This window comes from Saccoglossus kowalevskii, chromosome 2 (genome assembly GCF_978046115.1).
Source record: "Saccoglossus kowalevskii chromosome 2, keSacKowa6.1, whole genome shotgun sequence".
NCBI classification, from domain to species: Eukaryota; Metazoa; Hemichordata; class Enteropneusta; family Harrimaniidae; genus Saccoglossus; species Saccoglossus kowalevskii.
The window spans coordinates 45,897,040-45,917,349 of NC_140642.1; the positions used below are offsets into that span (position 1 = coordinate 45,897,040).

The window sequence follows — 20,310 nt, forward strand, 5'->3', positions numbered from 1 at the left end:
AATATTTTCGTAAATAATACTGACCTTGAAATACGCCCTTGCGAAGTGTTACTGACGGAATATTTTATATTGCAATTTCTTTCAATTTCTTTAGTTGTATTGCAATGCATTAGTAATAATGTAAATATATATATATACATTTCTTTATTTCATTGTTGACACTGAGTTATATATTTCTTGCGTACTATAATTTATCTACATTTGAAAAAGGGTATGGGGATTATTAATTTTAATAAACAATATTCAACTATCCTTTGCAACACCAATAAGATCATAATGATAATGTTTCTTGGATTTTGAAACTATGGGCATTATCAGAGGATGGGTCTTATTTCGGAACTCCTGCCAGAGCAACTGCACAAATCATAAGGGCAAATTAATAGCTTCTAATTATGGTATTCCCAGAATAGTGCAAGTTGGTGAAGAAACATAAAACTTTAATTCTCAACAACGATGAATGGACCAGTTACTGCGACAAAGCCCTACTCCCCGCGAGACCCACCCATAAATTTTCAGCTACACACGTTTTTATTCATAGAATAACACACCTGTCACTTGATTCTTGTCAGTTGTAATAATTAGACACTAATATATTTTTTCATATTTTAATCCTTTAGTATAGTGATAACAAATGTATATTATTATTTTCTACACTCAATCACCGTCACAAGGTCCATTTACGTACCATATATACATGAATAACATGTATAGTTTTTGTTTCACTGCAAGTCTAGATATTCGACATCTCTGAAAAACTGTAGACAGTGTGCTGCTTTTATCTCACGAACAGCACGAAAAATGGAAAACTCTAAATTGTCACGCGCAATGCACCTAGAGCACATAGGTGTTAACTTCTAACTAACAGCGGTCACATCTGCACCAGTGAATGCAACTCATAACCAGACGCCCATCGGTACACCAAGTCACTAGTATACTCCATACTCGGGACTTCCTGCTAACCAGACATGGAGTAACATTCAGTCTTACAATCCATATTATTGAATGTATTCACCTTATGCCCATGTATCGCAGCCATACTGCAATCCATGGAGGATTACTCCACAGCTTGCAAAGCAACGTCCATACCACCACAGAAACCAACAGCCGTATCCATGGCAGGGTCTACCATCGCCAACGTCTCGCCCTCCCATAGAATAATTGTATTAGTTTTACGCTAGACACTGTACGTTACTGACTACATGTATGGTTGTTTAACACTACTTTATCATTTCACAAACAGTATTTGCTTCAATGTTTTTCTCCATAGTTCATTTGTTGCGAAACTGCTAAGATGTATACTGACCATGCTCAGGTCGAATAAAACGTGTTTTGTTTTGTATAATTGGATGTGTTCATTACAGTCACTGCCCGGTGTTGATAAACATGTGCTACAGGTTTTACAACAGATACTTGGTGCTACAATCTTATCGGCACCACCTTTGATATGATTCCATTCATTGATTCAGTAAAGCAACAAAATAAACAAGAAGTTGAGCACGCCTCGTGTCAAACTGTCGAGCTGGGTCGATTTTCGCTGTATGGCATATATTTAGTAATCAATTTTAATTTTTGGCTAAGAAGCATAATATGCATAATATCCAGTGAATTTAAAACAAGTCTCACATTTGACTAAATGCAACAAAATACAAACTCAAATCAAATTGTATTTATTAAATTTTCATATAAGACATTTTCATATAAGACTTCTTGTCAATAGCAAACATATGAACAGTTCAAGTAGCGGTCTCAGCTGTAAGGAATAACATGTGGAAAGCTTGCAGCATTCTACAACAGGTTTTAGTTCTTTAATCATTTGATTTGGGAAATGATGCTTTGGCAAGTTCATAGATTGTCCAAAAAGTTCCAAACACACAGCCTATCAAGGTAATTCTATATAATATAACATCAACATTTCCACCTCTCAGATGAACAGGAATCTCCTTATTTCTCTGAAATATAAAAATAAACATAATTAACACATTTTCCACCATCATATATGCATATGCTCTAAACTAGTGAACTGACTATTCAAATGTCATCACACAGATAGATGTTATTATTAAGGTAATCTGTTTTAGTGATACAAAGATACACATTGACAAATATGATATTGCACAATTAATTAAGATAATTGGCGTTTTAATGTCCATCGTTCTTTAAAATGATTTCCAGTTATTTAATAAAGCTAAGAACATACATTGGGTAAAATACCTGAAACTGTTTTTGCCTTTCATAAACTTGATTTTTGACACCTTCAGCATCCTGACTAGTTGTTGGTTTCTGTGCCCATACAATTGGTGCCCGAATCACAGGGCTTGCCTTCAATCCCTGGAAGTAAATAAATAAATCATAAGTCATTTTAAACACTGAGCCTTTCAATTTAGTTGGATAGCCGAGTAAAAAGATATACACACTACTTTCTATCTAAGTGTTTTCTTTGAAAGCAACTAGTGAGTACGGTAACTGGCAGCGGTTTGAAAAAAAAACATAATTGAAAAGAAGTCTCTTATGAATGAGTAGGTTATCTCAAAAAAACTGGACTAGATTTAACATATTTTTCATGACAAACATTCAACACTGATGGCCTTACTCACAGTCAGCTGACATACAAGTGATAACAAAATAATGTGATTAATATTAATATTTACTACATAGAGCAGCCAGTCTGAATACAGCTTGAAACAAAATAAAGTGAAATTAAAGCTATAAGCAGCGTCACAAGCATATATTCCATAAATAATGAGGTCAAATGATACACATGATACACAATTGGTTAGTTTGAATGATTGGTACCATGAAGTCGAAATGCAGTTGGTTCCATATTTATTTGAGATATAAAGGTTATGAATATTAATGAGTTCACATGACCATATATGGTCATCTGTTATTTTAATCAAATCTCTTGTCCAACGTTGTCATAATAACACAGGATTCATCTTCCTAACTGCAACAGTGCTTGAGTTATGACAGTTATGCATATTAATGAGCTCACATGACCATATATGGTCATCTGTTATTTTAATCAAATGTCCTGTTCAATGTTGTCATAATAACACAGGATTCATCTTCCTAACTGCAGCAGTGTTTAAGATATGACAGTTATGCATATTAATGAGCTCACATGACCATATATGGTCATCTGTTATTTTAATCAAATCTCTTGTTCAATGTTGTCATAATAACACAGGATTCATCTTCCTAACTGCAACAGTGTTTAAGATATGACAGTTATGCATATTAATGAGCTCACATGACCATATATGGTCATCTGTTATTTTAATCAAATCTCTTGTTCAATGTTGTCATAATAACAAAGGATTCATCTTCCTAACTGCAACAGTGTTTGAGATATGACAGTTATGCATAATAATGAGCTCACATGACCATATATGGTCATTTGTAATTTTAATCAAATCTCTTGTTCAACGTTGTCATCACAGGATTCATCATTCTAACTACAACAGTGCTTGAGTTATAACAGTTATGCATATTAATGAGGTTAGAAGCCCCCACCCCATGGGTGCCCAGCCACGTGGCCTAGCAGTGTGCTAATGGGGCAAAATAATGCATCTGATGACACAAATGCACATACAAAATTTGAAAGAAATCAGACTAATACAAAATATGTAGTAACATAATTTCTATTTTCACAAACTTCAAGATGGCGGCCAAACCATGTGACTGATCAAAATAATATTATTTTTCTCATATGGAGCTAAAGCCAGGCAAGGTAAATATAAAAACATCTAGTAGATTGGTTGAATCACCTCTGAGAAACAAATGCCCAAAGTTTTGGTCTATTTTGCTTAAAATCCAAGATGGCGGCAAAACCATGTGACTGATCTAAAATCTTTTTTAGGTTTCTGAAAGAGATTGATATAGAGATGCCATACAGTAATATTGAAGATAATCCCTCAAGTGTGGCATGAGTAAAAACTACTTTCTGTTTAGAGGAAACCCAAAATGGCGGCCAAACCACGTGACCAATCATAATGAATTTCTCAAATCTAAATCTGCTCTATATGTCGAAGTTAAGTACTGAATACGAGTACATTTTACTTGGCGGTTCTGAAGAAGAAGATTTTTAAGTGTTTTTTGCCGTTTTTAGGAAAAACAAAATGGCGGGAAAAGATATGTGCCCGCTAAAGTTTTTATTCCTGATATTTATTACACATGAGTTGTACTATATACCATAAAAAAATCTAGAAGTCTAGACCCTCAGAAAGTGGTCAAACAGCCACTTCCGGTTTTATTTTAATCCAATATGGCTGCCAAACTAATTGGCCAATCAAAATTCTGAAAGCATGTTGCACCAGTTCACATTAGGGACTATCAGTATAGAGCATGATCAGACCATTCTGTTCAGTGGTTTTCTCAAACGGCTTGACGAAAAAAGAAGAAATTAAAGCCGCAAGCGGCGTCACCGGGGCCCAAGCTGACAAGATTATGTTTCATAATTAATAAGGTCACATGCTAGACAATCAGGTAGCTTGAATTATCAGTAACATGAGGTTGAAATGAAGTTGGTACCATGTATTCACCTGGTCTGGTTATTGAGATATGGTTTTCAAAATATATAATGAGCCATGTGTTTATGGATAATAATGAGGTTACATGATCATATATGGCCAATTCTTATGTCAGTTACATCTTTCGTTTGATGCCTTCATTATGGTACAAGTTACATATCCCGTTCTGTAACAGTGTTACAGATATGACTGCTATGTATATTAATGAGTTCACATGACCATATATGATCATCTGTTATTTTAATCAAATCTCTTGTTCACTGTTGTCATAACACAAGATTCATCTTCCTAACTGCAACAGTGTTTAAGATATAATGGTTATGCATATTAATGAGTTCACATGACCATATATGGTCATCTTTTATTTTAATCACATCACTTATTCACTGTTGTCATGATAACACAGGAATCATCTTCCTAACTACAACAGTGCTTGAGATATAGCAGTTATGCATATTAATGAGGTTAGAAGCCCCCCCACCCCATGGGTGCGTAGCCACATGACCTAGCCATATGCCATTCAGGGGAAAGAATGTATCTAAAGAGTAGAATACACGTACAAAATTTTATTCCAATCGGACCAATACAACAAATGTAATTGAACAATTTCTGTTTGCACAATATCCAAGATGGCGGCCAAATCATGTGACTGATCAAAATTATATTATTTTTCTCATATGGAGCTATGGCCAGACATTATTAATGAAAACATCTAGTAGATCGGTTGAAGCAGCTTTAAGAAACAAATGCCCAAACTTTTGGTCATTTTTATTTGAAATCCAAGATGGCGGCCAAACCATGTGACTGATCAAAATTATATCATTTGTTTCAAATGGAGCAATGGCCAAACATGATATATACAACATATCTAGTTGATAGATTGAAGCACCTTTGAAAAACAAATGGCCAAACTTTTGGTCATTTTTATCTAAAATCCAAGATGGCGGCCAAACCACGTGACTGATCGAAAATATATTATTTTTTTAAAATGGAGCTATGGCCATACATCTGATATACAACGTATCTAGTTGATCGGTTGAAGCACCTCTGAGAAACAAATGTCCAAAATTTTGGTCAATTTTGCCTAAAATCCAAGATGGCGGCCAAACCATGTGAATTATCTGAATTTTTTCTTTGATATCTGAAAGAGGTCACTATAAAGCTGCAATTTAGCTGATTAGAAAATGATCACATAATTGTGGCTTGATAAAAAAAACTACTTCCTGTCTAGAAGAAATCCAAAATGGCGACCAAACAATGTGACCAATCATAACAATTTTTTCAAACTTAAATGTGCTTCGTATATTGAAGCTAAATTTCATATATGGAAGCATTTTGTTTGGTGGTTCTGAAGAAGAAGATTTTCAAGCGTTTTTCCCCGTTTTTGGGAGAAAAAACATAGCGCAAAAAGTTGAGGTTTACGTTTAGAATTTTTTTTCAAATATCTGTTACACATGAGTTGTACTATATGCCATAAAAAAACCTGATCTCTTAGACCCTCAGAAAGTGGTTAAATAGCCACTTCCTGTTTAACTTCAATCCAATATGGCTGCCGAACTAATTGACCAATCAAAATCTTATCAAAGTCTTATGCACAATAGGGACTACAAAGTATTCTTAGTTTCAGACCATTTCGTTCAGCGGTTTTCTCAAACAACTTGACGAAAGAAAATTACGGAAGAAAAAAAGAAGAAAGGAAAAACTGAACAATAACAATAGGGGTTTAGCCCTTCGGGCTTGGGCCCCTAAAAAACGAAAAATAAGAATAGGGGCCACGCCCTACAGGCTTGGGCCCCTAAAAATAAGAAACAGGTTATTCAGATTTGAAACCAAAATAACTGATCAACTGTAAGAATGTCACTGATTGGCTCCTTACGTTGAACGATATTTTTGGTTTTAAATACTAGTACCCAGAGAAAGTGTTTAGGTTCTACGTGTAATGAGGTGTTCATTTATTTTCACTGACATTTAATTTTACTAATTTGAAGTTTTAAGCAATGTGTTTTAATTTCACAAATTTGTCAAGGAAACAACAAGTTTTATTGATATTTTACATATTCATGTATTAAAGATTTTACTTATCCACAAAAATAGCGAAATAATAATACCCAGTGAACAATTAATACATTTACAGTATTACAGTATGACTGCCCCATATAGTATTAGTAAATACCAATTTATTTTATTATCATGTCATGACTGTTGCCTTACTAAATTGCATTGAATTCAAGTTATCCCATTATGCTCTTTTCTCCACTTCATGCTTTGATGTTTGGAAAAAAAGTAGAAAGAGAAAAGAACAAATAATCAGAGAACCAGCATCAGAAATCATATTGTGTGGAGTGAGTCTAGAGCATTTGAAATCATGTGACAAAGGGTATTTTACTGGAAGCTCAGACAACTAATAAACAGACTGACAACGCTATTGTTTAGAGGTGTCAATCAGCCTAATCCACGACGAATGTGCGTCTCGGCAACACTGGTAGCTAACGCTTTGCCGAAACATGTTCTCATTCCATTCAAGTACTATAGGCCAAAATGTTCACCATGTGCGAGTATGTGCTTTCGAGCAAACAGAAAAATGATGAAAGTAGTTTCCCAGTCCGGGATGAAACACTCTACAGTAATCACTCAACACCTTAGTTAAGACCCGAAAAGGGTGGTGTCTTACCTTGCCTGGGGGCTGACGCTAGCACTAGTGAGTTATAAATCTCGCAGAACTCATGCGCTCATACTTGGGTGTCTCTGCAAGCTCTGTGTCGAGGCAGTTAAAGTATTATAGACCTCTAATACAGTCGTAGTAGTGAGTGGTGCTCATCGGAGATGCTCAAAGGGCGGTTTGCTTAGAGTGGACAACACAACCGACAAGTCCCAGTTGGGCGGTTCTGGAAAGCAGTAAATAGTCTCTTAATAATAGGACAATCGGCTAGTCTTGTTCCCGTATGTTCTCAATGGTGGGGGACAAGGCCGACCTGTAGCCAACGATCGCTGCGTAGGACAAACCCACTTTGTCAAACAGGTCGACGAAGGAGCCTGCTACCTGGCCAATAGAGGGATGGTATCATATTGCAATTGGCGAGACCGTACTAGCCAGACGTAAAGGATACATTCCGAAATAAGTTTCGCCATACGCTACAAAACCATATAAAGTCTCCGCCAAGGCAGCATGATTACTGCAACTAGAAGTGACCATAAGATAACGAGAAATTCATCATTCTTCAAGACCCTCAAATGCCAACCTCCAACACAAATTGATGAGCAAGAAAATGATATTCCAGCTGATTTCGGGACACTACTAATGATCCAGAGACCACACCTAGCCCTCCTGCACCACGTTATCCGACTCGTGAACGCAAGCCGCCATCCTACCTGCAAGAGTACATCACTTAGCAGAGGGTGAATGTGCTAGAAACGTCTCCCCTTAAGTTAGGTTTGAACTTTTAATAGTTTAATGTGTTTTGATAATGTAGTGTATAATTTATATTTCATTGTATTTACTCAAGCTTACAAATTCATGATTTCACTCGTAATTTACTTGAACTTACAAATCCATGATTTTACTTGTAATTTACTTGAACTTACAAATTCATGATTTTGAATTGCTGTCCAGTTAAGTAATTGAAATACTGAGAACTCGCTCATTGATGACATTTGACAACATCTAATGCCTGATTTACCAATATACTCGTTTTATTCAAGGTGCAAAGAGATGTAATGTTTACTCAGCATAATGTCATGATGACATAGCACCCTCTATAGTTCAAATGTACTTTAATTTGAATATCATGTATCAGGGTCAGAGGTGAAATAAAGTAGTTCTACACGGGTAATCAGTGTCGTCTGGTTGCATTTCTTTCGTACTCAAATCCTACAGACGCGCGACCTTGCTGTGAAAATACGAGCGACGCAGTCAGACTCAGCGATTTTGATGGCTCTGAAAAAAAATCTCAGGCCTCAGAACTCCAGCAACAAACACACGCCTTCAAGGCAAGGACCCAGAACCTCGCACACAGCCACGGCAAAAAGAATATCGAATGCAGGTTCTATGCTGGCAAATTCTGAATATAACCACTGTACAGTCAACTCGAAAACGAGGAGACAAAAAAAAAACGGCAGCGAGTCATGGAGCTGTCATTACATCTATTCATTTCTAAATACGTAGATCATGGAGGTAAAAAGAGACTATTTACCTCCATGCGTAGATCAAGCATAAAATAAAGACGACATGCATGAGGGAAGCGAATTACAGTAGTAAAAGGTGACATAACGCAATCAACAAGTGATTAAGCTACGATGCCCAGGTTTTTTCTTGGGGTCATGGGGCTTCCCCTGACCTAGATTCTATCTCTCTGTCATTGGCAGAATCGCTGATTATTGCCTACAGTTCAAAATAGTCATTTTGACTGACCGGAGTCTATGGTGGATAATTGAACCACAGTCAGCTGGCATCGATGTCGCTGGTAGCATATGATATAGGGAAATTGTGCAACCAAATTTGGCGAGTTCGCAGTTTTTCGTTGATAAAAAAATAACCAAGGCAAAAACTCGCGGTTTTTCAGCATTTTTGTTTTGTTGTGGAGGGACTGTGAGTGAATGTAGTGAATTGACATAGTGACCATGGGAACTGGAATCAAAAGTTGTGATACAACCGTACCGTAGGGTAAACAATCACGCCAATCCCACAACCACGAATCAGAAGTTGTGATAGGGTAACTGCTCGAGTGACTGTGTTGGGAATTACGCATTATTTGTCAAAAGTTGCAACATTTTACTGCATAAAACTAGAAGATACCTGACTTTGGCAACAGAATCGCGAAACTCTCTCCAACGCCCAGGGCTCGATCAGAAAAGATAGCCGCTGTAATTTGCAACTCTGTTTTTTTTATAAACTAATTTTATACATTTTATTCTTATTGGTGATAATAGTGGGTCCAAACGTTTGTGACAGTTCTACTGTGAAGGGGTCGAAACGTCGAGGGGTCGCCGTAATTCGCGATTCTATCGCTAAATTTAGGTATCTTCTCGTTTTACCCAATAAAATAATGCTAGGATCAAATGTTGAGGATTGTGGCGTCGAGGGATCACGCAGTTTTCGTCGTGAAAACGACCAATTTCGGACAATCGCCCTCAAAATAATTGATGAAATAGTTTCGGGACCCATCGACAGTAGAAAAGTAGAAACTTGAGGCGAAAATAATGAAAAAAAAACGGCTGTTACGGCCCGACCTGATTTCAGGTCGGTAAAATATGGTAACTCGCATAGGATGGAACTGTAGCTCCCTGGTTTCGCGTTAACACCACGACGAACAAAATAACCGACAGCGAAACCAAGCGAGCGAGCTACAGAACTGCAGCTAGGGGTCCAAACGACCTGTAAGATACACATATCATCATACTAATACGTCCATGATCTGACCGACTCACCGGCTTCGTTTAGGTCAAGTCGTCGCTCAGACTGACAATTGCTCTTTGTCATTCAAATCATATACTATTACGCTCACCTGGGGAATGTAAGCCGCAAAGGCGCTTGACTTGGTTAACCTTCCTGCTAAGGAATTAAACTTATAAGACATTGCTTTTTCTTAGATATGGTGAGCGATTCATACATTTACTCCGGCAACGGAAGTAGTTGTAAAGAACTATGGGAAAAAGCTTAGCGCCCTCTATACATTATTTGCATATGAAAAGGTTTTAAATAATTATGATAATTAGGATGAAAACGAGACCGTGTGTTGTTTTATTTTGCTGTGTTTATTTCGCGTTGCCCAGGCCGACCACGCGATATACACATTGTACTTCACTACAGTCTCACTCCCGTTTGAAACTCCAATACACCATAACCTAAGCCAAACATTGGTCCGTTTTTACGTTTTATGAGATCGCAAATATAGTCATGTCTTCGTATTTTAGAGACGGTCACCTTGATGGTTTACCAAGACTGCCTCCTCGCCATGGTTTGGTTGATTCACATTACCGAGGGAGTAAGCTAACCCGATTTGACGAATCGTCCTTCCACGATAGTAGCGCGGATAGATGGATTCATAATCGGTCGGCACCTTCGTCTTTGCACCTACGATCAGCAAGCCCTGTACTTGGGGGACCTCACACACCAGCTCCCCCACCGACAGCACATCGAATGGTACAAGAGGTATGTATTTCACGAAGATCGGCGTTGTTTGACAAACAAAATGAACAATGGGTTTCTCGACCAGTAGTTTAAATCAAGTTAATCGTCGTATTTCTACGTTTTTTTTTTTGTTTTTTTTTTTTTTTTGTAGCTTCACGACCAAGTTTCGTTTCTAAGGTCTGAGTTGGAGAAGAAAGACCGTCTAGTTTCTGAATTAACAAGGTAATGCTTTAGTTTCTCTTCTAACATTATTAACATGATAATGGAACAATATCCAAACACAACGCATCACTTTGGAATGGTCGCTTTGCATCATTACTACCAGTATGCTGACAGTTACATAGTATTATTAGTCAGATATGACAAAAACAGCGATTTTGATAATAATAATTCGTGCAGCTAAAATTTTAGATGCCATAATATTATAATTAATAATAAATTATTAGAATATTGTTTGTAATTGTATCATTTAAATTAAATGTTAGAATGTTGTTTATAATTAATTTTAGAGCTCCGGAATCCCCCAGATTACGACGACGCAGTGTAGATGATTCTAATGTAAGTACCACATGCAATTAATCTAAACATTACACAAATTAATCTCATACTTGGGTCGTTTTTCTGGTTAAATATATGGCCTCAGTCTGCAGGTCATTTATATATAACTGTTGTCTGTCCTCACAATACATTCCTATTCATGTCCACTGGAAACCATTGTCATGAGATAAATAGCGTTGCTATTTACATGGAACCACTATTACTTGTGTTAGGGTGTGCCTTCGGCATCAAACTCTACTTTTACCAAATATATCATTGATTTAACATATGTTTTATTTCTAGATTGAAGCCTTGTATTCTGCTGAACTGTCTCGCAGTAGATCACCTTCACAGCAAAGATTTGTGGCTGAATCTACAAGATCTGAATTTACGGCATTGCAGGTGAAGCATGACAGACTTATGTCAGAGGTAACGTCACTTACTTCTATTTGTATAATTACTGAAAGGTAGTTACAGAATTCACTGGTTACTTAGCTACTGTATGTATATGCAAGTTGCTTGCAAAGGCCAAATAGGTCATATATCATTTGTTCTTACATCACTGATTGTTTTATTTTACTGGTAATTATTATTTCAATAAATAATAAATTTCTTGCACTGACCTATTGGATAGAAGTCATTTGCATAATTTTTGCATAATACCACATGGATTTGCTTGGCTTCAGCAGACTCTTCACCAATGGCAAATTTTATTCTGATTTGCCTTCAATAATTTGAGTAATTTTCAAACTATGAATTATTCTGCAAAAACTTGTCATTATTTAAAAGTGTGTTCTTACCCACAGAAATATAAATTAAACATCAGGAAAACATGTTCTTTGACAGTAGCACATTGAATTTTCAATTTTCTTGTTTTTTCATTTCTTCCATTTTTGTAAAGTGATGGATCAATTGAAAATGACACTATTGGGCTTGTTTTTATGTCCAAAACCAGAGTAAGGCTTAGTATATAATAACTTATCCCAACTTTTGCATTGTGCATACCTATTTCAATTCAAGTCAAACAATTTTCTGTTTCTTTCACAGATTCGAGATGTTGAATCAAAACTCACAGCCAAAGAACTGCAGCTGCAAGATATGCGGTTAGAAATTGGAACATATAAAGAGAATGAGAGTCGTCAGGCTGCTCTCATTGAGTCTTTGAGAGAGCGATTACGTATTATTGAAAATGAAACTGGTTCCTTGGAAACAACTCATACCAGAGGAGAGATCACTATTGCTGCTCTTCAGAGAGAAAATAGACAACATCAAGATCGTATTTTGGAAATGGAAAGCAGAATTCGTAGCATGACAATAGAGAAAGAAGAGTCTGTACAGAAAGCACTTGATGCTGAAAGGAGGTTCTCTGAGCTGAGTTTGGAAATGAGTCGTGCTTTGGCTATTGATGGGAGTAGTCAACTCACTGGTGGTTTTGAAAGGATCTCTAGTCGGGTAAATAAAAATATTGAATATATGTAAATATGGAGGGAAATAAACTGTTTAGATGATACCCATTTGATATTATGGGGGTGGCTGGAAGATTTATTTGAAAACAAAATTTGCAGGCTTGGCACCAGGAGAAAAAAATTGCATGCAAGGGAAAAAAATGTTGGCATATGCATGAAAAATAAAAATGTATAAATAAGCCACTGCAAACAATATTGCTCAGGTCTGGTCACACTCTTCTAGCCACCCCTTAATTACCAGTCAAGCAAGCCTTGATAGTTAGGTGTTTTCCATGACAAATATGTTTGCAGTGTTGGAAAACATGTTTTCATAACAGATAATCATCTTGTGATATTACTGTATGCATTTCATAATGAAATGAGACAGTCATGTTAAAACACATGTTTATATAATGTGTCTTTTATTTGTCAACTAAAAGGTAAATGAACTGGTTCAAGAAAACTTACTTCTGAGAGGCAGACTGAATACTTTGACAGAGCATCTGAATAGTGCTGAATTAGAATCCAAGGCCAGCAGAGAAACCATTATGAGACTTGTTTCTGAAATATCACGTGAACAGAAGAGTGTATCCAGTACCGTATCTACAGTAGAGAATATGAGAGTTGTAAGTACAATGTTTTATTGTTATGAAGTGAATTAATTGAAGTGAATTAAAATCACTGTATTACTTTGCAATGTGCTATTATCCTTTCTTGTGTGTGTGTTATTAAATGTTGAATCGTAATTATGGTAACTATTACAGGAAAGAGATTCAGCTATGATGAGGAAAAATGAATTAGAACGTGAAGTAAAATTACTGAAAGAACGCATGGAAGCTAACAGAAGAGCCTGGGAATCCACTCGTATGGAACTAGAACATCGAGATACACGAGTCTCTGCATTGGATCACGATTTGAAGACACATCAGTATAATGCTCAGGTTGCTGAAGCTTCTTTGAGATCCTTGAAAGAGTCGCTTGCAGCTCTGTTAGGTGATTCGTTTATGTCATACGATGAAGAATCTATTAAAGAGAAAGTAAGACAACTCCACCTCTCGGTTCGGGAAAAAGATGCAGTAAGTATCAATGTTTTGTATTTAACCCATCCTGTAACATACTCTAGTAAACATGGTATACCCATTCACTGATGCATTTGTGAGAGAAATATATTATTTAATTTACAGTTGACTACAGATGGTGCTGTGTCTATTTCACATATTTCCTTTTACTATTGAATGCAAGCAATTATGTGACCATGTCATATGACCCAACAAGTTTAATATAAGTGCTTTTTTAAAATTTAAATTGTGTTTTTTTATTAATTGTAGCGTGTAGAGTTATTGGAAAACAAACTGAAGACTTTGACTGATCAGCTGGAAAGCCAAGTTAATTTACATCAATGTGCAATTCGTCGTGCAAAAGAAGCAGAGTTTGAACTTGATTCACACAGAGGAAGAATGCATAGTCTTGAAGGAGAACTTGCCACTAGAGAAGTCCTCAGAGATGGTCTTCTTTCAGATAAAGAAAAGGTTAGTTAACATTGTTTACTGTAAAGATAATAAATATTCACTTAACAATTTGATGTTGCTTATTACACTAACCAACATCAAGACACTGTAAACCACTTTTTGCTGCTTTGAAATTTCAATTATTTCAGGATTTTACGTAATTCATGAAGACAACATTTTGATAAAGTCACTGACACTTAAAAGTTTAGCACTATAAAATTTTGCTTTGCAAAATTGATGAAATTTTTTCTCGCAAGAAATTAAAGCGATTTACAGTTGTAACAATTGCATTGTGGGTATTATACTAGCACAGTTATGTGCATATCACATATTGATATACATCTACTTCTAAAAACAAAATGGCCATCAGTAAAACCCTGTATTTGACGTTTGACCTTTATTTTTTACAGCATCTAAAACTCTACATGTCTAATAATCCATAAGAATAATAATTTGTTGAGAAACTCAGATTTGAGATGTATAATATTATGCAGTGTCTGTACTGTTGTGTACAATTATGATCATCATGCCTTATGAATATTTTGTTTGTTATATTCTCACAAGCACCTTTGCATGTACAGTTATAGATAATAAATGATCCTTCCCTTTTATATATAAGTCAATTTGTGTATAAAGAAAATGGATGTTAATAGAATAAATGGCATGAACAATTAATTAAAAAGTTTGTTTTGTCACATAATATTTTTGTAAATATTCAACGCTTGCACTACATGTATTCTTGTAGTCACTACTGTTACTATCACACTCCTCTTCCTACTAGAGGTTATCTGTGCTGTTTTTTCTTTGCTTTGAACAGTATATGACATTTTTGCAGAAGATGGCATCCATCTTGAAGGTTGATCAAATGGCTTCAGATGTTGGTTTTGATATGTATGAAGATGCTCTGATGTCCCGCACAAGTCAGTTGGTACGAATGGAGAGTGATGCTGTAGCTAACAAGACGACTGCTGTATATACTCTGCAACGTAAAGTGAAGAATCTGAGAGAACAGTTAGACAGCAAAGACTTACATCTTGACCTGCTCAGGAAGAAGATCAGCAACTTAGAAGAAGGTTTGCATGGCCGATCAGGATTGCAAAAAGACCGAGATGATTTGGAATTCAGTTACAAAAAGTTGAGAAAAGAGAATGAGAGATTGAGAGGATTACTGGGAACTGCCAGAGAAACCATAAAAGATCTCAAAGTCGAGCTCTTAAATTCCAGCAATCTGAAGGTAACCATATACATGCACCTATAATTGACACTCATTCAAGTAATTATATAATATTCTATTGATTAGGTGATTACTATGATGCAGTTTGAAAACTTGGATCTCATCATCTTTAATTGCTGTAGATTCCTAAACGCAACATATTGGTCAAAAGATTTATTGAATAATAATTGTATGAAATATATGTGTGACTGCATCACTGCAATATCACTTTGTTGAATTCACAATGGTGTACATTGATAAACTCTAATATACATGTACACATCTAAATTCACTTTCAGATACAGACTTTGGATCAACAAGAAAAAATTGAACAACTTTTGAGCAGTATTGATCATCTGGAGAGAACCAAAGAAAAACAGTCACGTAAACTTACCGGCATCAAACAAGAATTGGAATTTACTGAACATGAAGTTACTGAAGAGAGAACACGTGTCGAAACAGCTCTGGTCCAAGTAGAGAACGAGCTGAGAGCAACGAAACGGCTACTTGAAGAAACGGCAAGACGTGAACGCCAACTTGTTGATTTCCGTCAAGTGATGGCACGTATGCTTGGTTTAGATGTTGGTACCTTGGCGGTTCCCGACTACGAAATCATTGCACGTCTTGAGAAGCTGATTCAAGCTCACCATTCTCATTCCTTCACTACGCACACCCTGGAGCACAGTCTCACAGATATGGAGCGTGGTTTGAAAGATGGTTTCTCGGATGCGCGAGGAATTCTTGGAACTAGTCCACGTCGATCAAGAGCAAGGTCTTTATCTCCAAGTAGAAGACGCCATATCCACACGACAAAATATTAAAATACATAAGAAATGTCTGCGACATATTTTGCTCAGGATATCATTAAAATCTTTCAGTATCTTTTAAATACACAACACAAAATCTTATTTTTAATGAGAATTTTTAAGAAAATTAAAACTTTTAATTTTTAAGTGCAAGGATAAAAATGTATTGTGGTCTACTTGTTGTCAACTGACTCTGAATTATAGCATAGTTTTCAATAATTAGGTGTTCAGAATACCAAATAAAATTGTTACTAGGCATTAGTTTAGTTTGAGGGTGCTCTAACAGTAAAATAGTCATGTAGGTCTAGTGGGCATTAATTACTAGAATGTTCATTTGTAAAAAAAATATTTAATTTTATATAATCATGACAAACATTTGAAATGTTTCATGCCAAATACTAGTTAATAAATCAGATACAGAACTCCACGATTGAAAGATCATAGTCAAAATTGTTAAATAATCAGACACTTAGAACTTGAGTAATAATAATAGGAATAAAAGATTACGTCCTGAAAAGAAATAATAATATGATGAATAATTAAATGTAATCGGGTGAAACTTTGACATTTGTTTCTTTTCTGTAAATAATGTAATGTATTTATCAGTTTGGAATTGCCCACCTGACAATAAACACATTTTTAGATAATAATAAGTCAATATCTAAAGTAATAAAATGTAGTATTTATCACAATCACCATACTTTTATAAAAAAAAAAAAAAAACATTTTGATATTATATACATATTCTTATAGATATCAATTAAATTTTTATTACACACAACTACTGTAGTGTTTTGTGCAGAATACTGTCTCAATCTCTGTGTGCCCTGCATAGCATGTATTGCTGTCAAATTAGATTGCAAGTTGATTTCATGAATGCCTGCCTCCCATTGTGGTCTGTCATTTGAGTGATATTTGTCTTGTTAACTGTACGCTATAGACAAGTGCAATCATACTATAAATCTATGATGTAATGCTTGAAATGGAGGTAATTTATGGAAGTGCACATTGTGTAACTTTCATTACAAGCATGTAAAAAATACCTTCTTGATTGTTATGATCCAAGCTGGCTGCCAACTATTTTTATTTGTCAGGTGATATGCAAATTAGGCCAGGGGGTCAAAGTTTCATAACAGTGCATGTGATCAATCAATACAGATAGCTTTCAATATAGTCCTATTCTATCCAAACAATAATTTACGGTGTGATAATATTCTAATATTGTCGCAATATTTGTGCGTCCTCTATGACGAAATTGGACATATAAGTAGATTATGATGATGTTTTGGGATTATTTCTGTCTAGAGCGATTGCAAAGCTTTGTGATGTTAGCTCAATTGTTAGTTTCATCACGGTTACTAAAAGAGACTGTTAGGAAACGCTATTGTTAAAAGGTGTGAATCTGCCTAATCCCTCAAGGATGCGTGTCGCGCTGTGGGGCTCATACCACTAATTGAATTTCCATAGACGACAATGTTAACATATGACGAGATTGCTATATGAAAATGACGAAGAAAGTTGAAAATATGGCTCAAAAATGGGAAATCAACATGCCAGTAATCAACCATATGAAAAAAACTAACATGTTGGCCAGCTCAAACTCTTGCAAATCTCAGGTAAACAAGACACACCTACTGTATTTGGATTGCACCAAGAGAAATCACTGGAAAAACACCAAGATTAGAACATCCATTAACACACAGAATAAACCCACAGGTACACAGCCGCTAAGTAGTAAACAAAAGACCACATGTTGGTCTCACCTCTGACCCAGGTGATTACGCCCTCAAACATGGAGCACCTGAGAAAAATAATATTTAAAAAATTTCATTGGTTCTTGCTGGGCATTTAAATTGGTTAATTAGTGGCATGAGACCTTCAGAGAAATAAGAAGGTTTAATAAAGTTCTTGTTGATCTTATATATGATGGAATATCATTAGACGAGTAATTTCCCATGCAAAAAAAATCCCCAAAATTTAAACCCTGGGAGTTATTTATCAAAATCTACCACTTGGTGGCGCCCTATACCCAGACAATTAGTTGTAGAAAGTGGCAACATACACACTCAGCATAACACCAAAATAGATGGTAGGCAATGAATATAAGCCTGATTATTAGATGCAGTACTGTAAAATATAATGTTCTCATTCACCACAAACAAGTACAGACCAACGTTTGGCATGATTAGTAATTTTAATTAATTTCTAGAAATAATACATAGAATAATGACAATTAAAAGTAGTTTATCACTATAATTTAAAAAAAAAAAAAAATTCTACTGAATCAAAAGTCTCAATTCATCAGCTCATTATTTCTCCAATTAATTAAAAACAAAAAAACAATTCCACGGTATCTGCATTTAGGCCGGAGACCTGTGACGGGCAACCTTGGATATACCAAAACACAACAGTGGTTTGATTTACCATGGCCACACATAGAATTTGCTCAACATAAAATACTTAATCAAATCTTATGTGAAAAAAAGTAGTTCAACGAAACAATTTTATGATTTAAAAAGAAATAAAAATATACAAACAAGAAAAGGATCTAAATATAAAATACTTGTATTACACATCCCTGATCAAATTAAATTCAAATCAACAGGATTTCTGATTAATTGGGGGGGGGTACATGCACTGTTCAATAATAAACTCAAGATGGGATTAATTAGCTAACTATTCACAAAAATTCTGAGAAAAGAGCAATAATTGTGAAATTGAAAGAGTTGTACTACTTGGCTAATATACTGACAGTATGCAAATCTCTTGTCAGTGACAAGATACACAACACAATTTTGAGAATTTATTTAAATATTTGGGATTTTGACCTCATTAAACTTTGAATACGGTACATTAGAAATGACCGCACTACAAATTGTTAAGTTTGTCTGCCATAATGTGAAAATAAGACAAAAAACCCATAAAATGGGGTTAAGCATTTTTCTCAGAATTCCTAGAGCCATTGAAATTAGTGGTGACATGAATAATTCATTGATGAATGAATAAAATTTTTGGACCAGTTTAATAAAAACATTTATATTTACAGACCACAGCCCAACCACAGCCAATTAATAAGATTAGGGCAAAAAATATACCGAATTACAAATTTTCAAAATCTTCAACCAAGATATAAGAGATTGACAGAAATGGGTGAAACGCATAGCAAAATATAACATTTCTGGATAAAAAATTACTCCATTGTGTCTAAATAGTTGAATACAAAGCAAGAAAAGTGGTAAAATAAAAATAAAAAAGATTCCCAGTTACTTTGCACTATACCTGCCAAATCAATGGAGCTGATCTCATGAAATGTGTGCTTGAACACACAACCTCATAATTATCAGATCTATGCAAGGTCAGGAGAGGTCAAAAATTATAATAATTAGATCAAAGTAAACTTTGGTTATGTAAGATGAGATCTGCCAAAAATGACTAAATTCCAGTGAATAGAGCCATAATTATGGTTAAAACAACAACCTCAGGTGGTCCTAGGCAAACTGTTACTTCAGGGCTCATACCACTAATTGAATTTCCATAGACGACAATGTTAACATATGACGAGATTGCTATATGAAAATGACGAAGAAAGTTGAAAATATGGCTCAAAAATGGGAAATCAACATGCCAGTAATCAACCATATGAAAAAAACTAACATGTTGGCCAGCTCAAACTCTTGCAAATCTCAGGTAAACAAGACACACCTACTGTATTTGTGCATGCCCTCTATTGCTTGAGATTTCAAGGCCCACCATTTTGTTTCATTTTTGTGTCGATCACTTGATGTTTAGCGAATTTGAAATTTTAAGCTCGTTTTCGATAGAATATCCACGTTTAGTGAACAAGCTCTACGAAGAACCACACGTACATTTCGGATGAGTACTCTTTGTGACTGTGAAAACATTCAGAATCGAGAATCGTCATTTATCGTTTTCACTGTTGTCATGAGAGTAAGCTTGGGTCCCGGTAGAAAAAGTGACAAAAATTCTAACCCCTAAGTCACTATTTTAAAATACATTATATTATAAAAAATACTACCAAATGAATTTTTAGTATACTACTGTGCGTACTTATGAAGGTTGTGTGCGATTTGGGGGCTTATTAGAGTAAATTTTATCGTTTTTCTTTCGCGTCACTGTATCAGCCA

The 20,310-nt window shown here is 35.5% G+C and overlaps 2 protein-coding genes across 3 annotated transcripts; one reads left to right on the forward strand and one right to left on the reverse strand.

The window, feature by feature from the left end:
- Positions 1–1,651: 1,651 nt before the first annotated feature.
- On the reverse strand, positions 1,652–10,169 carry LOC100371530 (cytochrome c oxidase subunit 7A2, mitochondrial-like). The gene is made up of 3 exons (XM_002738084.4): positions 10,031–10,169; positions 2,212–2,328; positions 1,652–1,949 (listed from the first exon to the last, which is right to left on the reverse strand). The coding sequence occupies exons 1-3, from the start codon at positions 10,100–10,102 to the stop codon at positions 1,806–1,808; spliced, it is 333 nt and encodes a 110-aa protein (XP_002738130.1). The 5' UTR covers positions 10,103–10,169; the 3' UTR covers positions 1,652–1,805.
- A 79-nt stretch (positions 10,170–10,248) lies between these two features.
- Positions 10,249–16,327, forward strand: LOC100371683 (coiled-coil domain-containing protein 170-like). Of its 2 annotated transcripts, none has more exons than XM_006820571.3 (10): positions 10,249–10,677; positions 10,808–10,878; positions 11,166–11,214; positions 11,497–11,622; positions 12,241–12,645; positions 13,079–13,264; positions 13,403–13,714; positions 13,967–14,167; positions 14,964–15,380; positions 15,659–16,327. In XM_006820571.3, exons 1-10 carry the CDS (start codon positions 10,423–10,425, stop codon positions 16,178–16,180), a joined length of 2,544 nt encoding a protein of 847 aa, XP_006820634.2. In that variant the 5' UTR covers positions 10,249–10,422; the 3' UTR covers positions 16,181–16,327. The 2 variants fall into 2 exon arrangements, with proteins under 2 accessions (XP_006820634.2, XP_002738131.2); XM_002738085.4 differs by having other exon boundaries at positions 14,982–15,380.
- The last annotated feature ends 3,983 nt before the right edge of the window (positions 16,328–20,310 follow it).